This window comes from Molothrus ater, chromosome 1 (genome assembly GCF_012460135.2).
Source record: "Molothrus ater isolate BHLD 08-10-18 breed brown headed cowbird chromosome 1, BPBGC_Mater_1.1, whole genome shotgun sequence".
Taxonomy (NCBI): Eukaryota; Metazoa; Chordata; class Aves; order Passeriformes; family Icteridae; genus Molothrus; species Molothrus ater.
In genome coordinates this window covers 36,236,773-36,255,386 of record NC_050478.2, presented here as the reverse complement: position 1 = coordinate 36,255,386, position 18,614 = coordinate 36,236,773, and the positions used below count along the sequence as shown (strand labels likewise).

Genomic DNA, 18,614 nt, shown 5'->3' with positions numbered 1-18,614 from the left:
ACAGATTTTAATTCCCTAAAATCTTTTGTCAAACTTAACAGAGTATTGGCAAAAGCCAAATGTCACAAATTTAAATGCATCTTATTATTTTAACTTATATTTGATTAAAATAACCTTAAATTTACTTATCTTCAATACCATTTAGAGCTAGAAGCACTATCATACTGTTTCTTTGAAATTGAGTATTTCTATTTTAGGGACAAGAAGATGGACAAATGCTTTTTTTGCCAGTAAATAAATGTTCTATTACTTTTACATGTATAAGTGAAGTATAGATTTCTCAAGTACAGACATATTCAAATCATGTATAGAGTATAATATGTGTGGGGGAAAAACCATATGTGAGAGCCAAAGAGCAAAGCAAACTTAGATTGTAAAGATTTCTGGAGTAACAAGTCACCTTTGTCTAAGTATATTTAAAAAAAATGTATTCCAGATTTAGAACTATGATTTTAAGTACCTAGAATAGCTTAGTCACTAACAAGCAGCATCACCACATCAGAACAAACTGCAGGTAAAGACATCTCCAGCAAGAAAACAGAACTTCTTTACTTGTTGCAGCTGTAATCCCAACAGTCAAGGTTGTTTACATCCTAATTACAGTGATATCCTGTAAGCCCCCACTAAGAGGATATGCACTCTCTTCTTGTAGCTCTGCTATCACTGCAGCCCGATTTTGTGTCATCTATGGCACCGCTGAACTACACAAACCCTGCCTTCATTGCTAATTATCAATGAGTGGTTTTTTCACTTTGGTATAGCATAATTCTAAAGCTACCTTTTCTTTAGAAAGCAGTAGTTTACAAGCTATATATGAAACAGGGATACTGGTTAATTTTTCTCCATTTTTTTTCAGGCAAGTGACCCGATGCTGCCAGGTAAGGTTTCTCATTTTAGCACACAAAATTATTGCAAAATCATCATCACATGAAAGAAAACGTTAAATAAATGATTAAATAATCAATTAAACTCTGCCACATTACTTCAGTGGCAGTAAGGAGGACATTTCAAATCAAACCCTTCTTGATCTTTTTTCCACATTTCAAATTAATGCAAAGCAGATGTAAATGAGTATTTATTGGTGCGTCAGTTCTTCCTTCTTTTTTTCCTGCAACATGTTTAATTTCCACTCTCTAGACACAATTTATGTATTTACTGAAACATAATGTCTGAAATTAACGTTACAGATGCTTACATGTGTAAAAATGGCTAACCAAATGACATCTGTAAGAAAGATAGAGAAAAGGAAAATAAAAGAGCATGTGTAGAATTTTACATGCCAAGGTGCTTATAAAACTACAGTGCCTAAAAGCAGTGCCTGACATTCTTGTATTCGATGTTGAGCCAAAGCCAAAATAAACCAAGGTCCCCCAAGCAAAAAATGTAAATTAGTAAGAGGTTTATAGATACAAAGTAAGTTTCAAACTACTGTAAAACAGGTAAATCGATACATTCTCTTCTTCATGTTAAATCCTCTTGACAATAACCACTTTACCTTCTGAGGTGTGCAGCACGTGTTTGCATGCAGTATATCAATAATCTCCACGTTTTACTCTGTATGAAAACACTACCATTGCTCTACATTTGTGGGAATAACTCAAGCACAAGTAATGAAGCATGAAATAGGAAGTCACAGGTTGAAATAGGAAGTCACAGGTTTTAAAACAAGCATGGTACAGTATATTAAATATACATTTAAAAAGTCTTTCAAACAGACAATATAAGACAACCACAAAAAACTACTCACCATTTCATATGCTGTTACAATCTTTTTCAAGACCTCTGGAACAATCCCTTGGAGCTCCATAGTTGGATACTGATCATTGAGATTCACTACTACCAAGGGTGTATTATCAGGCCCAACCAAGTGCATAGACACAGCCAAAATGCACTGCATAAGATTTGCTACAGGAGAGAGGCCACATAATTCTTTGAATGAAACTACTGCATTCTGCAAAAAGGAAAGAAAGAGTTTCCTTTACAGTTAAATATGAAATTTAAAGTCTTGTTATTTCAGGATAAAATACTTCACTGTTATACTTGAGCTACAATGGTTGTGCTACAATTACCACAGCTTTCCCCTGAAGAACTGGCATTTTCAAAATCAACCAATACTACACAAATGTTTACAAAAATGTTTAAAATTCAAGGAATGCAGTACATGCCACAGAAAAAAACATCTATTTAAAACAAGCATATCTCTTCTCTATCATGGCTAACATTAACTGTGGAAATAAACAGATTCTAAAACATAGTGGTTATATATTTTGAAAATTTTCAAGACATTTTTAAATGCCACCAAGTGAAAAAAATATTAGATGCTGAATGTCCCAATTAAGCAAAGTGAAGCAGAAGGAGGAATTCAGCACATTTGTAACTTTAAACATACCTGAGCTACAGTCTAGACATGCTGTGGATCTGTGGGCTCCCATTTGGTGTGATTCACAAACCCAGCATTCCACTATTGAAGTATTCCTATCACAGAGCCACACTTAAGTGAATTTTTTAAGGTACCTTAACTTAAATACTGATTCTGTACCTTTCCCTACGACTTTTTTAGTCATATTTTATACCTAGTATGGTAGAATATAATGCCATAAGTTTAAACTTGAAGAAAGTTTACAGCATTGGAAATACAGTGTGACTCCAAGTAGCCACTGACATTCCATGATGGGAATATTGTCATCACTGTACAGAATTTCGGATTTTTGTACCAATTGGGAACTGGTGATCTATGGCAGATCTGGAGTTTGTGTTCCTGTAGGAAATAAAAATGAAAATATGGTATATATAAGTTACAAATGTGCTCAGTGCTCCTTTCTCTCATGTTGCATCCAGGTAGAGTATCTGGTACAAATTTTCACTTTCATCCAAACCACTTTCCATCTTGCTGGCATGGTAAGACCCTTTTGTGGACATGTCTCTTAGAAAGACATAATGCCAACTTTAACTCAAACAGGAATCAAATGTGAAATATTTTGCTCTCCCTTTATCAGACAAAATACCAAAGCAGACTTCCAAATATGTATGCACAGCTTATTCATGCAAAATTCTGTGAACATGAAATTGCACCTACCCAGTCACTTAGAGTGTACTTTTAGTAAATGTCCAGGAAACAGAAATGTCTTTTATCAACTGATGTACATTTCAATGACACAATAATTACACAGCTCAAGAGACAGACACTGAGAAATCCATTCAGATTTTGCTCAAGATAAGTACATGGCTTTTTGGCTTGAGATAAGCCATTAAGAAATAACCATTTTACAGAGAGGTTAAGAGGACCCAGAGATTGTATCAATTAATTAATGACAGGAGGACAGGACTAATATGTACAACTACAGTAACTCCTGCCTTTGGACTACCAATTCTATATCCAGAGACTATTCCTCATACTGTTAAGTAACTTAAACATGTAACACCACATCCAGTCCAACCACCCATGTTATACTTTTATCAGTGATTAATACGTAAGAAGTTACGACATCAGCTTTTGTCTTGGTAATATAGGAACAAAAAGAAACAAAAAAGGCAATTCCTATACAGATTCAGAGAAACTATTAAATTTGCTGCTGTTTTTTAATATTAAACTACTAAACATTTTCCTTCTTTCTTTTTATTCCATCTTATATTAAAAAAATCAAACTAACCAACTTTGCCCTTTATAATCTGGCTTCTGAGGATACATTGGTCATAAAAACCATTACAATTTATAAAACAAAATTTCAGTAATACAAAAATTAAATAAATCTCCCATTTCCTGGCATAAATTGATACTTATTTTAATGGAGTGGTTTATTTGCTTTTATTAGCTGTAAAAACTTTGTTTCACAGAGTTTAAATGGTGCACATTATATAATCTGTTAGCAAAGTTAAAAAAAATTAATCTTCCCTCATGTGCTTAAAATATCTTCTTGATAGCATTTTGAGATAATGATAAATTTAGTTGATAGCACATCTTTCAAACTGACAGAATAAAATACATAAAATACCTTTTAATATCTCATGTTCAAAGAAACCCCACTGTAGAGTCTGGTTTAATTATATAATTACACTGTGCATATACTGCAGCATGGACATTCAAGAGTTTAATGTAGCTAAACAAAATTCTATGATTTCACTGCTTCCTCAACTCGGCTCTTCCTTGAAAAGTATCTTAAAATACAGTACTCTTCCTTCTACAGAATTCTAGCCTTCAGTAGGTTAACTTCAGGTAAAGTTCATTTTACATGCAGCCTGTAATTTGAAACATTTATGAGTCAAAGTATCATCCCAATATTTTTAAATTATCTTTTAAAAAAGCAAATTTATATACCAAGTGGAATGGGAGAGCTGCATAATGAGGTACTAATTTCTTATTTCATATAAAATTAGCTTTAAAATTGCATTACTATTAGAATATTTTTAATGTAAGATTATTCATTAAGGAAATTTATATACACTGATGTGCCTTTAAAATCCAGAATCAGGTCTCAGATATTTCCTTTAATCTCTTTTCCTTTAACACTGTATAACACCAAGAGGATTTGATAGGTCAGTCCATTTGAAATGATGATTCTTAATTTTGTTGATCAATACTAGTATTCCATCAGAAGTTAATAAATAAAGTTTTATTAAATGAAATGTAACTTTAAAACTCAATTCTAATACATTTCTAAAAGGAGTTATATACCTGGAATCTCCAAGTATATTTTTAAGTGACATCTCTTGGCTTCCACAAAACAAAGCACATCAGACTGCACTTTTTCCCTAAATTCAATGTGTTTACTAATATGGCATCTAAAGTAGGACAACTTCTTCTAAAAGATGCCTTCTAACACCTCAGTGCTAATGCCATGTATTTCTAACATAACTAGGAAGAATCATGGAAAGCAAATGGATCTTTCTTGAAAGTACTGCCTTCTATTTGGGACTAAAGGAAAAACATAACCTTGGTGAAACTATGCCAAACATTCTTAGACATACAAATAAGGTCTCTGATAAGCATTAAAGTCTCCCTTTTCTATCTGTTGTATATTCTTCCCACATTTCTACTTAGTTTTTTCAAACTAAAATATTGCCATACTCTCTTTTAGTGTATTTCTAATATTCCTTCAACAATATAGGATGAGGGTTGAGTTCTGGAGTCATATTTCCACTTCACATTCACGAAAATACACATGTGCATTCAAAGTTGCATCTGTAGAGTTCACCTAAAATGCTCCTCTGACATGATCCATTCTTAGAACTGTTCAGAATTAGACCGAAATAGTTCAACATACAAGACTCTTTAAAAAGCAGGTATTCCATATGCATCATAATACAAAGGCACACACATGAACCAATAAATTATTATAAAACTGTACCTGCATGTTTTCTCTCAAATCCGTAGCATCCCGAATAGGTTGGAGGGCATTCTTGAATACTTCATCTATTGTTTTAATCCATAATGTTCTCATAGAAGCATATTCCCTTGATTTCTTGCCCTTCCTCACAGAGAGGCCCCTCTTATGAGGTTTCCCACCACCCCTTCGATTAGTAATGGCCACATGCACAAACAAGGAAGCATGAGCTAAATTTTCACCAGTCAAAGACTGCAGAGGAACGTGCCGATAACCAGTCTGGAGACACTCAAAGGGAATAGTGTACTGCCCAATAAACTCATCCCCAATGTAATCATCATCCAGCACTACAAAACGCACCATAGCTAGCTCTGGTAAATTTATTTGAAATTCAAAGCTTTCATCAAAAATTGGATTATCCCCGTTCTGGTGCATAGTTTTCGTCCTTTGCTCAGCACAGTCAGCAGGGATTCCATGTATTTCAACATAGACATAAGGATCCACAACATCACCTTTGGCACCTGATCCTTTGGGTTTAGGGAAGTTTTGCCCGCTAATGATTTTAATATGAAGCAGCTGAGGTGAAACTCCAGGCACGGTGTCTTTTGTATTCGCACTAAAGAAGGAAACTTCTTCTCTCATGATAGCAGGACGAAGGACGTAGCCACAGTTTCCATTTTGTCGAAACCAACCAATGTTAAGGTCCATCATTAAGCCAGGTGTCTGAAAGTTCATTGCTACTATCTGACAGCCACATTTCCAAAAGTCCTGGGGATTCATATTACTAGAGTCAATCCTCATAGGACTGGGGAAAACCCTCGCGAGAAAACGTTTGTTATAATTTACAAAGTCTCCTGGGTTTTCGTTGGCATACTTGCTAGCAAGCACTTCGTTAAAAGAGCACACCTCCCAGTACTTCTGGAGCTGAAATGAAACTTGAAACTCTTTGAACTGAACTGATTTACATATGCTCACCAGCTCAGAGAGATCTTTGCAGAGCTGGAATCGTTTCCCTGTCATTGAGTTTTGCTGTTCTACCCCCTCTTTCGCCACTCTCTGTGACATTTCTGCTCCTTCGTCTTCATCTGTAACATCTCCCTCTAGTCCAGAACAATTAGCAGAAAGCTTCTTTGCTTTAATTAGTATTTTCCCTTTAAGTGATTCCGGTGATGGTAGATAAGACTCTTCAATGTTTGGAGACTGCGTATGCAGTTTGTCCCCCAAAATTTTCTTCATGTGCTGTACCATCACTTTCTGCTGCTTAATAGAACAATGATTTTCTAAGCACAAAATAAGAGGGTATTCTGAAGCAAAAAAGGCATACTTGTTAATAATGTCAATGACACTACGGAAGACAATTTGTGATGTCATTGTATGCCCAGTGTAAATCACGGGCTCGTTATCTGGACCATCCCATACGTCCAGTTCAACACTTCGACAACCCATTTTTAGAGCGCGAATGTAACCCGTGATGTCAGAAGGCCCTCGAAACTGATCCTCTATCAAGTATGTATTATGAGATGAGTTTATAAAATAATGAGATAAAGGTTGTTTCATATCTTGACAAACTTTTTTATGCTCTGGATCAAATATGTGGCAGTCTGGTGAAGTAAGATAATTCGTAAACCCATCTATAGAAAGACAACCCTTTTCCTGGCCTTCTTTGGCTGGCTCGTACTTCTGAATAATTTCAAGGCTTATTTCTTCTGTGACCTGTGCCATACCCTGCTCTGCTTCCAAAAACATCATGAGGTCCTTGGTATCTAGAAATTCTTTATTGCTTGAAAACTGAACTAACAGGAAATAGATTTCAGGTCTGGTACAAAGCTCATGAAAAACTTCAATAAATTCTTCTTTTGTTACTTCAGTACCAGCTTTTTCCCTGGATCTATGTAACTCTTTGAATTTTAGTTCAATTTTGTTAGTTTTTAAACCAGGGTTTAAGTCTTTTATAAATTGTACAGCATTACATAGGGGTATATGACCCAAATTATCTACATCTGATTCACTGAACATTTGTGAAAGCCACGAAGTCCGCATATTATCTTGAGTAGTTCCTAACATATCTAGAGTATGTTTTCCATAAGAAATCAGGTATCTTAAGCCAGTAACCCAAATATTTGCAACGTCCGCTGAGTTAGCAACCAGATCTAGTGACTCATAATTTTCTCCATATATAATTGAAAATGCACAATCTTCTGATATCTGGTCGTATATTCCATTGCTGCGAAAGATATCCGTATTTTTTCCTGTTCTCACTTCTTTGATTGACTTGATATCAATCTTTGCTTTCTCAGAATCCTTTTTGGAAGGCTCCCAGCGCAGAGACTGCATATCAGCATCCAGGAGGAAGTAGCGGTGGTACACCCTGGAGTTGGATCGGACCTTCTTGAGCTCGGAGCCTTCCACCATGGCGTTGATGCAGTCGCTGGCGCTGCTGATCTTCTTCTCTGTGGGCATGCTGCTGAACGACACAGTCTTCTTTCTTTCTCGCTTCTGCTTCGTACCATCCTGGTAAACAAGGGGGTGGGGGGGGAGAAAAAAGTAATGTGTCAGTGTGATTTTGGTCAACATTGAAATAGCTTTCAACTTAAAGCTGAAAGTTCATCAAGCAGTTCAATAAAGTCTGCCGATGACCAGTAAGATGGAAATTCTTACTGGCACCATCACAGAATACTAATAATGCCTTAATATTTGCTCTTGCTTTTATAAGCAATCTTCCAGGGTTAATTTTTAGTACTTTTGATGGACAAAAAATTTTTAAAAATTAGTTTTGAATGTTAACAAAATAATAATGCTGTATTATTGCATACATGTATGTGCATTTTATTTTATGAGTTGTACCCTACTTAGAGAACAGGTTCTAAAGTCAAGGCAGTAGGAAGCTAGCTTTTCTCTGAGTCCTTATGCAGTCCTATAGATACTTGCCAAACTTGTCAGTACAGAATGTAAATCTTTAATACCATGCTGACAGGGTCCTTGGACCACAGAAACATTAATACACAATTAACTACATAAAATCCATAGGACACAGCCCTAATTACATAAAATCCATAGGACATAGCCTTAATCTTAGCATACAAGACTTAGTAAGCACTTCTTCAAGCAAAGCTCCCTTCACCAGAGCACCCATCCATGTTCTTCCCATAGGCTGCCCCCAGCACTCACACATCCCTCCCCTTAGCAAAAAAAAAACCCACAACATCTAAAGAAGCTGCACTGAAACACAAGCAACTGGACAGGAGCAGATGCAGCTCTGCAAGTTCAGAAAATACAGCAGTGACTCAGAAGGGAACTTCTCAGACGGTTTAATTTAACTGTTTCCAAAGAACCTTCATGTCATTAGAAAGAACTTGAATAGATGACTTGGTCAGGAAGGGAAGCAAAAGAGATTCACCATTGCTCTTAAAACAATTAGATAACCCAGAGATCTTACTTTACTAGAGAAAGCTTGGGCATATAAGGATATATAAGCATAAAAAAAGAGAGGAAAGGTAATTTAGCTACCTTTATTGTACCTATTTGTATTAATTAAAGCAAATGCAAATAAATCATCAGCACATGACTCAAGTACAATCAATTTCATAAAATTGAATTTAAGAAACTTGTGCACTTTCATTATCTGCATTTTCTGAGACTGAAAAATGCTAAGATTTTTCTTCTGAAAGCAACGTGTCTTGAGGAGCAACTTTTAGTCTGAAATAACACTTGCACTAAAATATTTTTAAATATAAATATTTTAAGATACCTTAATTAGAAGTGTTCTTCTTATAAACCAGCACAGTGCAAAAAATTTCTTTTCCAGCTTTACTAAAAAAAAAAAATATATATTCCCTGAAACAGTTTTCCATTTGAAGTATGTTCCAGTGCAAATCAGCATTGCTTAAATGGCAGAAAGGAAAGTGAAAGAAAACTTTTAACGATTGCTATGCTGAACAGATGTTCAAATAAAAACCATCTATTACAAAATTCACTTCTAGCTCAGTACACATGTGCAGTATGTTGAATTTCATTAAATTAAAAATGCAGAGTCCTGGTTTTGTAATTTAATTTATAAGCGTCTGAAAAGTTTTCACTGAAAACAATGATTAGTAAAGTGAGCACCCTTAATATTTGATGTTCTGTGTTTGAGAAAATTAATCAACCATACTATTCCTGCACCTTTAATGACAGCAGAATTTGCTTTGTTCAAGTTCTCAAGAGACCAGTAAAAGTGAATAACCCTGCAGAGGACTGCTTTATTTCCAACTGCAAATCAAACACCTGCAATGGATACTGCACAGGGTTGACTCTCAGAATCTCATTACATGTAGTTTAAGCATAAGGATTGTTTCCAAACAAATGCAAAATTCCTTAACATAAAAAAAAAGAAAGAAAAGAAATCAAATGTGATTTTTGTTTACAGAGATTTTTGTTCTATTTTAAGCCTAGCTTGTTTGTCTACCTATTTATATCTCCTAACCTGAAAAAGTGGCAAAGGACAGTCTCACATAGTGAGCAATGACATTCCTGCTTGATACTTCAGGGCTTGGAATTAAGCATTTTGAAACCCCTTAATGCTACAGATTCCTCAGTCACAGACCTGGGAGAGGAATACTGTTGACTGAGAGACAGCTGACACCAGAACCATCAAGGCAAGTATTCCTTACCTGACCATGATCAGAAGAAAGGTCTACACCTTTATCTATGATCAGGACTGTATCTGATCCAAGTCATTGAACCACAAAGGAAAACAAAATATTTTCTATTTCTTGATGCCATCTGATGTAAAGAAGTCCATCTCCAGGCAGTTCCATTGCCAGCTCTGAAAGCTTGAATTGGAGTTCATGCATGTGGATCAGAGGAGCAATTCAATATATCACCTGCAAAATTATTTTGCCTGCCTGCCAGATGAATTCGCAGCCAGTTCAGCAGTACTCTTCATTTTTGCAGGGTAAAGGAGTCTAGCCGCTCAGATTATTTATATGAAGCCAGCAGCACAGTGTGAATTGCTGTAAAAACATTCTGAGCTCCAGAACACCCTTCCTAAATTTTTGCTTCTCCAGAGATCAATAATCCTGAACTACCAGATTGCCTGTGCAAATCCCCATCCTGACAGACATGGAAGTCATGATCAATCTCTGCATGATCAGAGTAACTTCAAGGATATTTTATCAAAAACACTGTTGAGAAAAATTCATCTGAATTACCCACCTGTCTGAAAAGACACAGAAAAGAAACTCTAACTCCACAAGGTGAGAATGCAATTGCATAGAGCATGCACAAACTGTGGGAAACTCATTTGTGAGCCTTGGCAATATAGTCTGGCATGGAGGAGACAGATTTATTCTGCTCTAAGATGTGGAGGATTTCACCCCAAAAGTGAGGTGGCATTCATGAACTGGGTCAGGTCTCTCATGGCCTTAGGTCTGCCTTGAATCAAAAAGAATGGCACATCAGAAAACTGCATCTGAACAAACAGGAGTGATTTCTTGGCATTCATAAGACTTACAGGGTTCTTGCTGTTCAACATGCTGGAAGTGACACTGACTCTACAGTGCAGATGCATAATTCAGTCCAAGGCAGCAGCTACAACTTTTGTGCTGAAACAACTTTCAGTCTTTCCAGGATCTCCTACACAATGAAGAACCATGTCTATCTACAGTTTATAGCATGTCCTGACATCATTACAGGATTTCCCCTAAAGACTGTCTGCGCTTCATAAGACTTTATCACTGAAACCAGAACCACCTCATCAACACATTTCCTAACACTATTTATGCCCCAGCCAAGATGTTTTGAGGAATAAAGGAGACCACAGATAAAACTGTTTTGAAACATTGCTCATAACCACTACAAGCAACTACACAAAGGGTTTAGTTTATCCACAAGTTCGTAGCAACAGAAAGCAAAGTATCTAGCAGTTTAAAAAATAGTAATAATCCCAGCTGTCACCTGTGGCACTTAAGAGACAGAGACAGCTGGAGAAAATGGATTAAAAGCACAAGGAGGGAAGAATATATCCATGATAACTTTTTTTTATTCCTCTCAAGGTACCAACAAAGAAATAGCTGTGTGACTAAGAGAGCTCTATCTATAAAATAGAATTCTGGAGACAACAGAGAATCTTGAATCAGACATTGAGAGAGATGCACATCATTCCTGAACTGCAGTGCTTTTAATTTATGCAACTTTGTGATAAAATTACTTAAAAGGCAGCTTCAATAACCACTGGTACTGATAGGGGCAGAGTTCAAACAGAGATTTGATAATGTAACAGATTGGGATGATAGAGGAAATGATGAGTAGTGTATGGTTTGTAAATATCTCCCAAAGGAAAGGAAGCAGAGAGAGAACTTTATGACCTGTAAATGTCCAGATGAATCATGCCCCAGAAGCAGTACTTAAAAAATATTTAAACACCAAGTTGCCAAGATGTTTAGGTATCACTTGGTCCAGTGGAATTAAGAACACAGCCCAGGGCAGGGGCTTGCCAACCCCCTCAAAGTGGCAAGTGTGGGGCAGCAGCTGGAGCTGAGTGCAGGACACTCCTTCCACCTGCCAATACAGAACAATCCTCACACTGGCCCATGCAAACTTTGGAGATGGGTGCCTGTGATCCTGCCTCTCTCCATGACTAAAGACATCTGCTCTTTTCAGAACAGAGCACTTCAAACAGACGAGACAACAATAACAAGAGGAAGTGACACAATGACAGATTTTCAGAGCACTCTCTGGGAAGTGAAAGTCCCTGATGTCACAAAGTGTAAAACATTTCACATGGTGACCCTGAATGCAAAATTTAGTCCACGTAGCAAGGACCTGAACACTGGATTTTTTCCTCTCAATACACAGCTCCCCAGGTGACAGGTCCTGCCGCTACTTGTTAATGCTCTAACCATAAAGAATTTCCATTCCTTTTTATATACCAGAGGCTCACCAAAGCATGGAAGGCAGCTCCATGCTTCTCTTGAGAGCACATGGCTGAGCACTCCAAGATGCCCAGGCAGAGGGAACAGAGCCCAGCCCCTCCACGAGCCGCTGAGTGCTCAGCCAGCCAAGCAGTTAGGTAAGAAACAAGAACACTAAACAAGAGCACAAAACACAACACCTGAAGTGCAGCACCTCACTGCAGGATTTTGGATTGCCAAGGGCTGAGCTTTGACAACCTCTGAGAAAACTCACACACCTTGAGGCAATGATGGTACAGTCTGTAAAAGCCACAGCCCCGAGAATGCCTACTGAGTTCATCCCAAGCAGGCTTAGAAACAAGATCAATGTGAACCATTCAGCCTAGAAAAGTCTGCACAGAGGTGTAGTAATAAGACTGCAATCACGTACAGCATTTCAAGAGCTTTCAATTTTTATTTTTTTTTTCATACAAGTTCTGAATTGAGTGGCATGTTAGTGAACCTGAAGGCCAGTGGTGTGCCAATACTCTGAGCAATTACAGGTGAGTAGGTGAGGCCAGACCTAAGTTTGGTAATTTTAATTTTTATCAAATTACACCATTATTTCATATAATACAGCATGAAGGCTATTTTAGATGCAATTTAATGTACATCTGTAGCCAACAGTTTCAGTAAAATTCAATACTTTATGATGAGAACAGGCAGCCTGATGATCTACATAATGAACACAGAGTGCACTACTCTTCTGACACTATGCAATTCATTGATGACTTTTTTTTGTAGTAGATGTGATAGTTATGTAGCCAATTTGAGTACAAGACCTGCCTGTTTTCATCAAATGCAATTCAGCAGTAATTGCAAAATCACCTAGCTTGAAGACATAATGAATAACAAGCCTATTTCAGCAAGTGGTAAGTTAAAAAAAACCACAATTGATGCTTTGTTTATTTAATTAAGATTCTTAAACATTTTTCTTCAAAACAAAAACCTTGAAATTTATAGATTTTCTTCATACTTAAGGAAGCATGTCTATACATAATTAAGTCTACTCAAAGGAAAAAAGTACATCTTTAAGTTCATACTTTAAAATATTAATCTTTAACGCATTTTGTTAAAAGTATTATAATATTATATTATATTATATTATTATAATATATAAGAATTATAATATAAAGAACTTGTATTATAGTTATAAGAACTTATATTATATTATAATATAAAGAACTTGTTCTTTAACTTGTTCTTTTCCGAGGTTCCACCTGTGGTTTTAGAGATATAAATGCTAGTGTACATGAGCAAATAAGCTACAAAAGCAATGTCAAAATATCATATAATCTTTATAAATATTTTTAGCACAAAAATTTTTAGGGTTTTCTTTGAAAAAAACGCCTGTAACTGAAACAGCAATGATGAACAGGACCACTTGTTTTTGGCAACACATACAAAAAATAAATCATATTATGTATAGTTTAACTATGCACAGCTGCCAACTCATTCTACAACATAGAATGCAGCACTATAAAAGAAGCTAAGCAAGTTTTTGTGTAAAAGAGGCAGTAGGAAAAAAGGAAGGAAAATATCAGGTAACTGAATTTAGCACGGATTTCAAAAGTTACAGGCAGTTAAAGGCAGAGTGGGAATCTTCTTTGGAAGAGTGTGGGGGAAAAGGGAGAAAAGAGCTGGGAGAAGGAAGGAGAGAGGTGGTGGTGCAGAAAAGGCACTTCACCATCCTTGCCCTCGATGCCCCCTCTCTCAGCCTAATTATCCTGGAATCAACAACTCGGCAGACGAATCTGCTGACAGCCACTACTTAGCCCCTCTCTTCCAGCCAAGCATCCTCTCTTCCTTTCCATTTGCCATTACCAGGAGGTTCTCACTAACCCAGTGACCCGGATTCAGCAAAAGGCACGTCCTTTTTAATGCTGTTCCACAGCTGCCCAAAGCTTCCAGAGCATGTGGAAACCAGAACAAGAACAAACTCTCCAAGCAATCAGCAGCTCAGCTGACAGGATCCCAAACACTTCAGAAATGGCACCTGTTAAATCAGCCTGTGTCCAACAGACTCAGCAGCCACTGTTTGACTGCACACAGCTCCCGGCAGTTGTATGTAAAACAAAGCAGAGTCCTCAAATGAAGTAACAGCTATCTGAGGAGAGACAAAACACCAGCTATTGGAAAACACAAGTCCTCCCACTTGTTATGAATCACTGTATTTGTGCTCAGCATTTAACTATTTCCCCAAAAACCCAGTACTCATGACATATCTGTTGTTTGCAGAAATCTTTGAAGAGGAACATATTTATCTTATGTGTGGCAGGTTGACCCCAACCAGACCCAGTTACACCATGTTATAAATAACAATGAGGAACAAAACTATGATTAGTTGAATAAGTAACAATTCCGGGTTGATGTTGTTGTTGTTGTTGTTTGTTTGGTTGGGGGGGTTTTTTGTTTGTTTTTTTTTGAGTTTGTTTGTTTGTTTGGTTTGGTTTTGAGTTTGTGTTTTTTTAGTCAATGAATTCTGTGATTAAAGGAATACGGACACAGGTGCTCAATATTCAAACAATGACCTATATTATTTCAGATGAGCAAACTGCACGGTTCATGATAGAGTTAAACCAATTCTCTCTTCAGCCCCTATTCCAAACATTAATTTTCTGTCCTGTCTCTTCCTCCTCCTGCCCCAGTTGCATTCTCCCTTCTCCCCAGCTCAGCTCCTCAGGTGCTCATTAGCAGCTGTCTAACACACAGTAAGTTAATTTACCTCACTACCTCAGGAAACAAAAAATCTATTTTCTTCCAAATAAGTTTTCTGCAATTTTAGTGAGCTGAAACGATTGTGCATGTGGCCAGCTAAGTATCAGAGCTGGTTCAAATTAACCACTAGAAGCAAGGAACTGATTAAAAATAGGAGGAAAGAACAGAATCACTCACTTTTACCAAGAAATTAATTCAATTAAAATCAATGTAGTTGAAACTCTTCCATTGAAATCTGATCCTACATGAACTGACAGCAGAGTTTTATGTCATTAGGTTCTGTGGTGAACTCAATAACCTTAAAGGCCTTTTGCAACATAATTCTATTAGGGAAAACAAAATCTCTCATCTTGGTCCACCTCACAGAGTACAGCCACAATTTCACAAATATATAAAATATAAAGGCAAGCTATAAAAAAGAACTGCCAACATCATAAAATAACAGAATTGAGGTTTTCAGGCTCTTGGGCTCATTTTGTTCTGCCTCATTTCAAGAAAGGAGGACACCAGAAAATTTATGATTCAATGACATGAGAGAGATCACTTTCACATTATCTGTTAGAAAGAGCAGAGAAAAAACAGTAGCCTGTGCTGGCCTTGTTGCTGTTATAGTAGCAATTTAACTCAAAAGACTGTGACTGCGACAAGCCAGGAAATAACAGGATATCCTGGTTTTGCAAATAGAGTCTAGACCAAAGGCTTTCTCTGCAAAACTTCCTACAGAAGAGCTTATTTAGCCATTTGATCAGCTTACCAAGAATAAAGAAACCAGCTTTTAATATGTTTTTTATGTTGCTGTCTCAAGTATCCTCAGGTTTTTCATTATTCAAGTGCTCTCACAGGATGTCACAGGGGAGTTTTCCCTGTGCTCCATGGCACAGATACAGATTCACAGAATATTCTGAGTTGGAAGGGACCCACAAGGATCATCAAGTCCAAGGCAGACACTTCTTCCACAAATATTCCAAAGACATCCCCAGACATGATGCTGTTGCTCCCTTCTCACTCTCTCCCTCTAACACAAATCCACTCCATATTCTTCTGAAGAGAAACTAAACAATCTGATATTGCCTACTCTGCTGAAAATAAAGGACTTGGAGCTACTTTTACTATGCTTGACTTTGACCTAAGCTTTAAAAAGTCTGTGGCAACTAAGCCTTCCCCATTCTGCAGTTCCATGATGCCATTTATGTTTGCATTCCAGCAGCAATTACTAGGATACATCATTCTAGGATTCTGTCATTTTATGACATAATTTTATAATTTAATTATATTGTACTATGTATGACATTATAATTCTATAATACATTGATATATTATACAAATAATATTATATCTGAACATTAAAACACAGTAGCAAAACCAAAATTCAAACACCACTGAGGCTTTTTTTCTTGTATGAGTTCATCTGCATATTTATGAAATTAAAATGAAGGGTCATTTGGTTTCAGGGGTTAATTTCCAATACAGATTAGTAGGGGAAAGGGGAAAAAAAGTCTGATCTGAAAAGAAAATAAATAAGAAGCATTTAAGGAAACTCCCCAGACTGCTGTGAGCACTGAGAGAGCCAAAGGCTGAGTTATGCTTGGCATGAGTGTCTCAGCTCTCAGTGTTACTGAGTTGGTTACAGTTCAGCCTTCTGGGGAGCACTTCCAACAGAGCAAAAGAGGTATCCCATTTTCACAAACTTGATAAAAGCAAAACATGCATACTTTGGATCCAAACAACCAACATCTTAACCAAATCCATATACACTGCAATAAATATTTATGAAAAACAGCAGTTACTAACTCCTGAGTCTTAAACTGAGGAAACTGCACTGACAAAAAGCTGTTAAAAAATGTGTGATGGCATGAAGAATTTGAACCCTAGGTAAGTGAGTGGATTGTTTTTTAGGTTTCTAATTTCTCACATACTAAGAGAAATCATACCTAATCTATGAAAAACAGGTAATTTTAACTACTGCAGAGAAACTTAGGTTAATTATAACCACTTTTTTTTTCTGCCATCAATTATCAGAAAAAGTGATAGAAGGTACAGATGCTTTTAGCTTGAATAATAAGTGAAGATGTCAAAGCTGATGCTGCACGTAAAGGTACTGAAGGATTTGAAACTGGCTCAACAAAAAGGTTCAACAGGTTTCAGCACAGCTCAGGAGGGAAGAAGGCTCTGAGTTTTCACAGTTATCCCTAAGACCCGCAAGATGCTCTTTCTGCATACATGCCCACCTATTTAAACCCTGAGCATTTTCATTTTCAGGTCTTCAATAACATTTTAAGTACCCAAGCATTATAGCTAAGATACACTTTCAGGGGCATTTTAATCAAGACATATCTACAAGATTTAATATGCAGCAGTCTGAAGCTGAGTATCAGATTCCCTTCAAGAATTCATGGCTGTGTGTTAGTTCCACTGGTAGAAAGCATGGCTTTTTTCCCTTTTTTGTTTCAGTCATAAACAGCATGAATTGGCAAAATACGTAGCACAGCTGTCAGCCTTTAAAGCAAAAGTACAGGATGTGACTCTGAAATATAACAGAGTAACTATGTTTAAGATTTCTGTAATTTCAGATGCAGGCTCTGCAGAAAGCTCCTTCACCTCTCCCTCTGCTGCTGCCCTTCAGTGTTATAGAGGAAGAGAAGCCAACAGCATCACCAGCAAGAGGTGAGACTGAGCACTGGCTCAAGACTCCCAACTCTTTTCCACTCTTGGGAAAGCCTTCTCAGCAGCTTTTTCCAGATTTTCCCTCAGACATAGGTGTTGGCTTTGGTTTACTTGTTTTTGTACTAACTTTCCTGCATAGCAGGCCAAGTCTCTATCCTACCTGACTCAAAACAAACCAGGACAAACCACCTGAGAAAAACAAGCTTGTAGAGTGTGCATCTTAGGATGCCACTACAGGTATGTACTCCATGAAATTACATAAATTTAACTACTAAAAAAACACTGATATGAAAAACAATGCCTTACTCCATGCAGACAAGATTCTTATTTTCAATGCTGCATACGCAGCCAACAAATGAAAATAATTGTGGTTTTATGATTTACAAATTTAGTCAGAAAGCAGAAAAGTACCTAATCTCTCTCCTTTACTGTAAGAGGAAGTCTATGTGATATTCTCTTAACTGTCAGCATCTCTTGCTCACAAAAAATATACAGCAGATTGACCACAAATGTGTTATCTGATTTACAAGAATGGCTTTTTCACACATCCTTACAGGTCAATGTTATGACTAAATCAGGCATTTTTACTTTCCCTCATGTGGCAAAATGTTCACTTCCACCTGTGCTGTCAATTTGTGTATTTTGTTCAAATTTTAATCCAAATGTCATCTGTTCTCTTGGAAAGCTCCTGGTGTTTTTGTGTCCTTTCCTGTAGCTGAGTGTTTTCCAGGGAACAACACAGGGAATAACCTGTATGTGATAGTTAATAACCACATCTAGGTTATTTATTCCAAGTCAGACATTCAGGCTACAGAGTAATAAAGTGTAATTTTTTTTTCATTCTAAAAACTATCGTTGCCACTGCCCTGCAGCTTTCAATTCATCAACTGATTTTCTTCACTCTAGTGATTGATGAATGGTGTCTAAAGATTTGCTTCTGGACTAATTTTAATTGGTCTAGCAAATTTCACAAGATAACTTT

The 18,614-nt window shown here is 36.8% G+C and overlaps 1 protein-coding gene across 1 annotated transcript in view; it reads right to left on the bottom strand.

Annotated features, from left to right (window-relative positions):
* The window catches only part of PLCL2 (phospholipase C like 2), a 100,228-nt gene that overhangs the window by 37,586 nt on the left and 44,028 nt on the right, over window positions 1-18,614 (bottom strand). The window contains exons 3-4 of the mRNA XM_036403462.1: window positions 5,346-7,832; window positions 1,748-1,951 (exon numbers count right to left, since the gene is read on the bottom strand). Of these exons, the coding sequence (XP_036259355.1) occupies window positions 1,748-1,951; window positions 5,346-7,832 (2,691 nt within the window). The remainder of the gene's footprint in view (window positions 1-1,747; window positions 1,952-5,345; window positions 7,833-18,614) is intronic.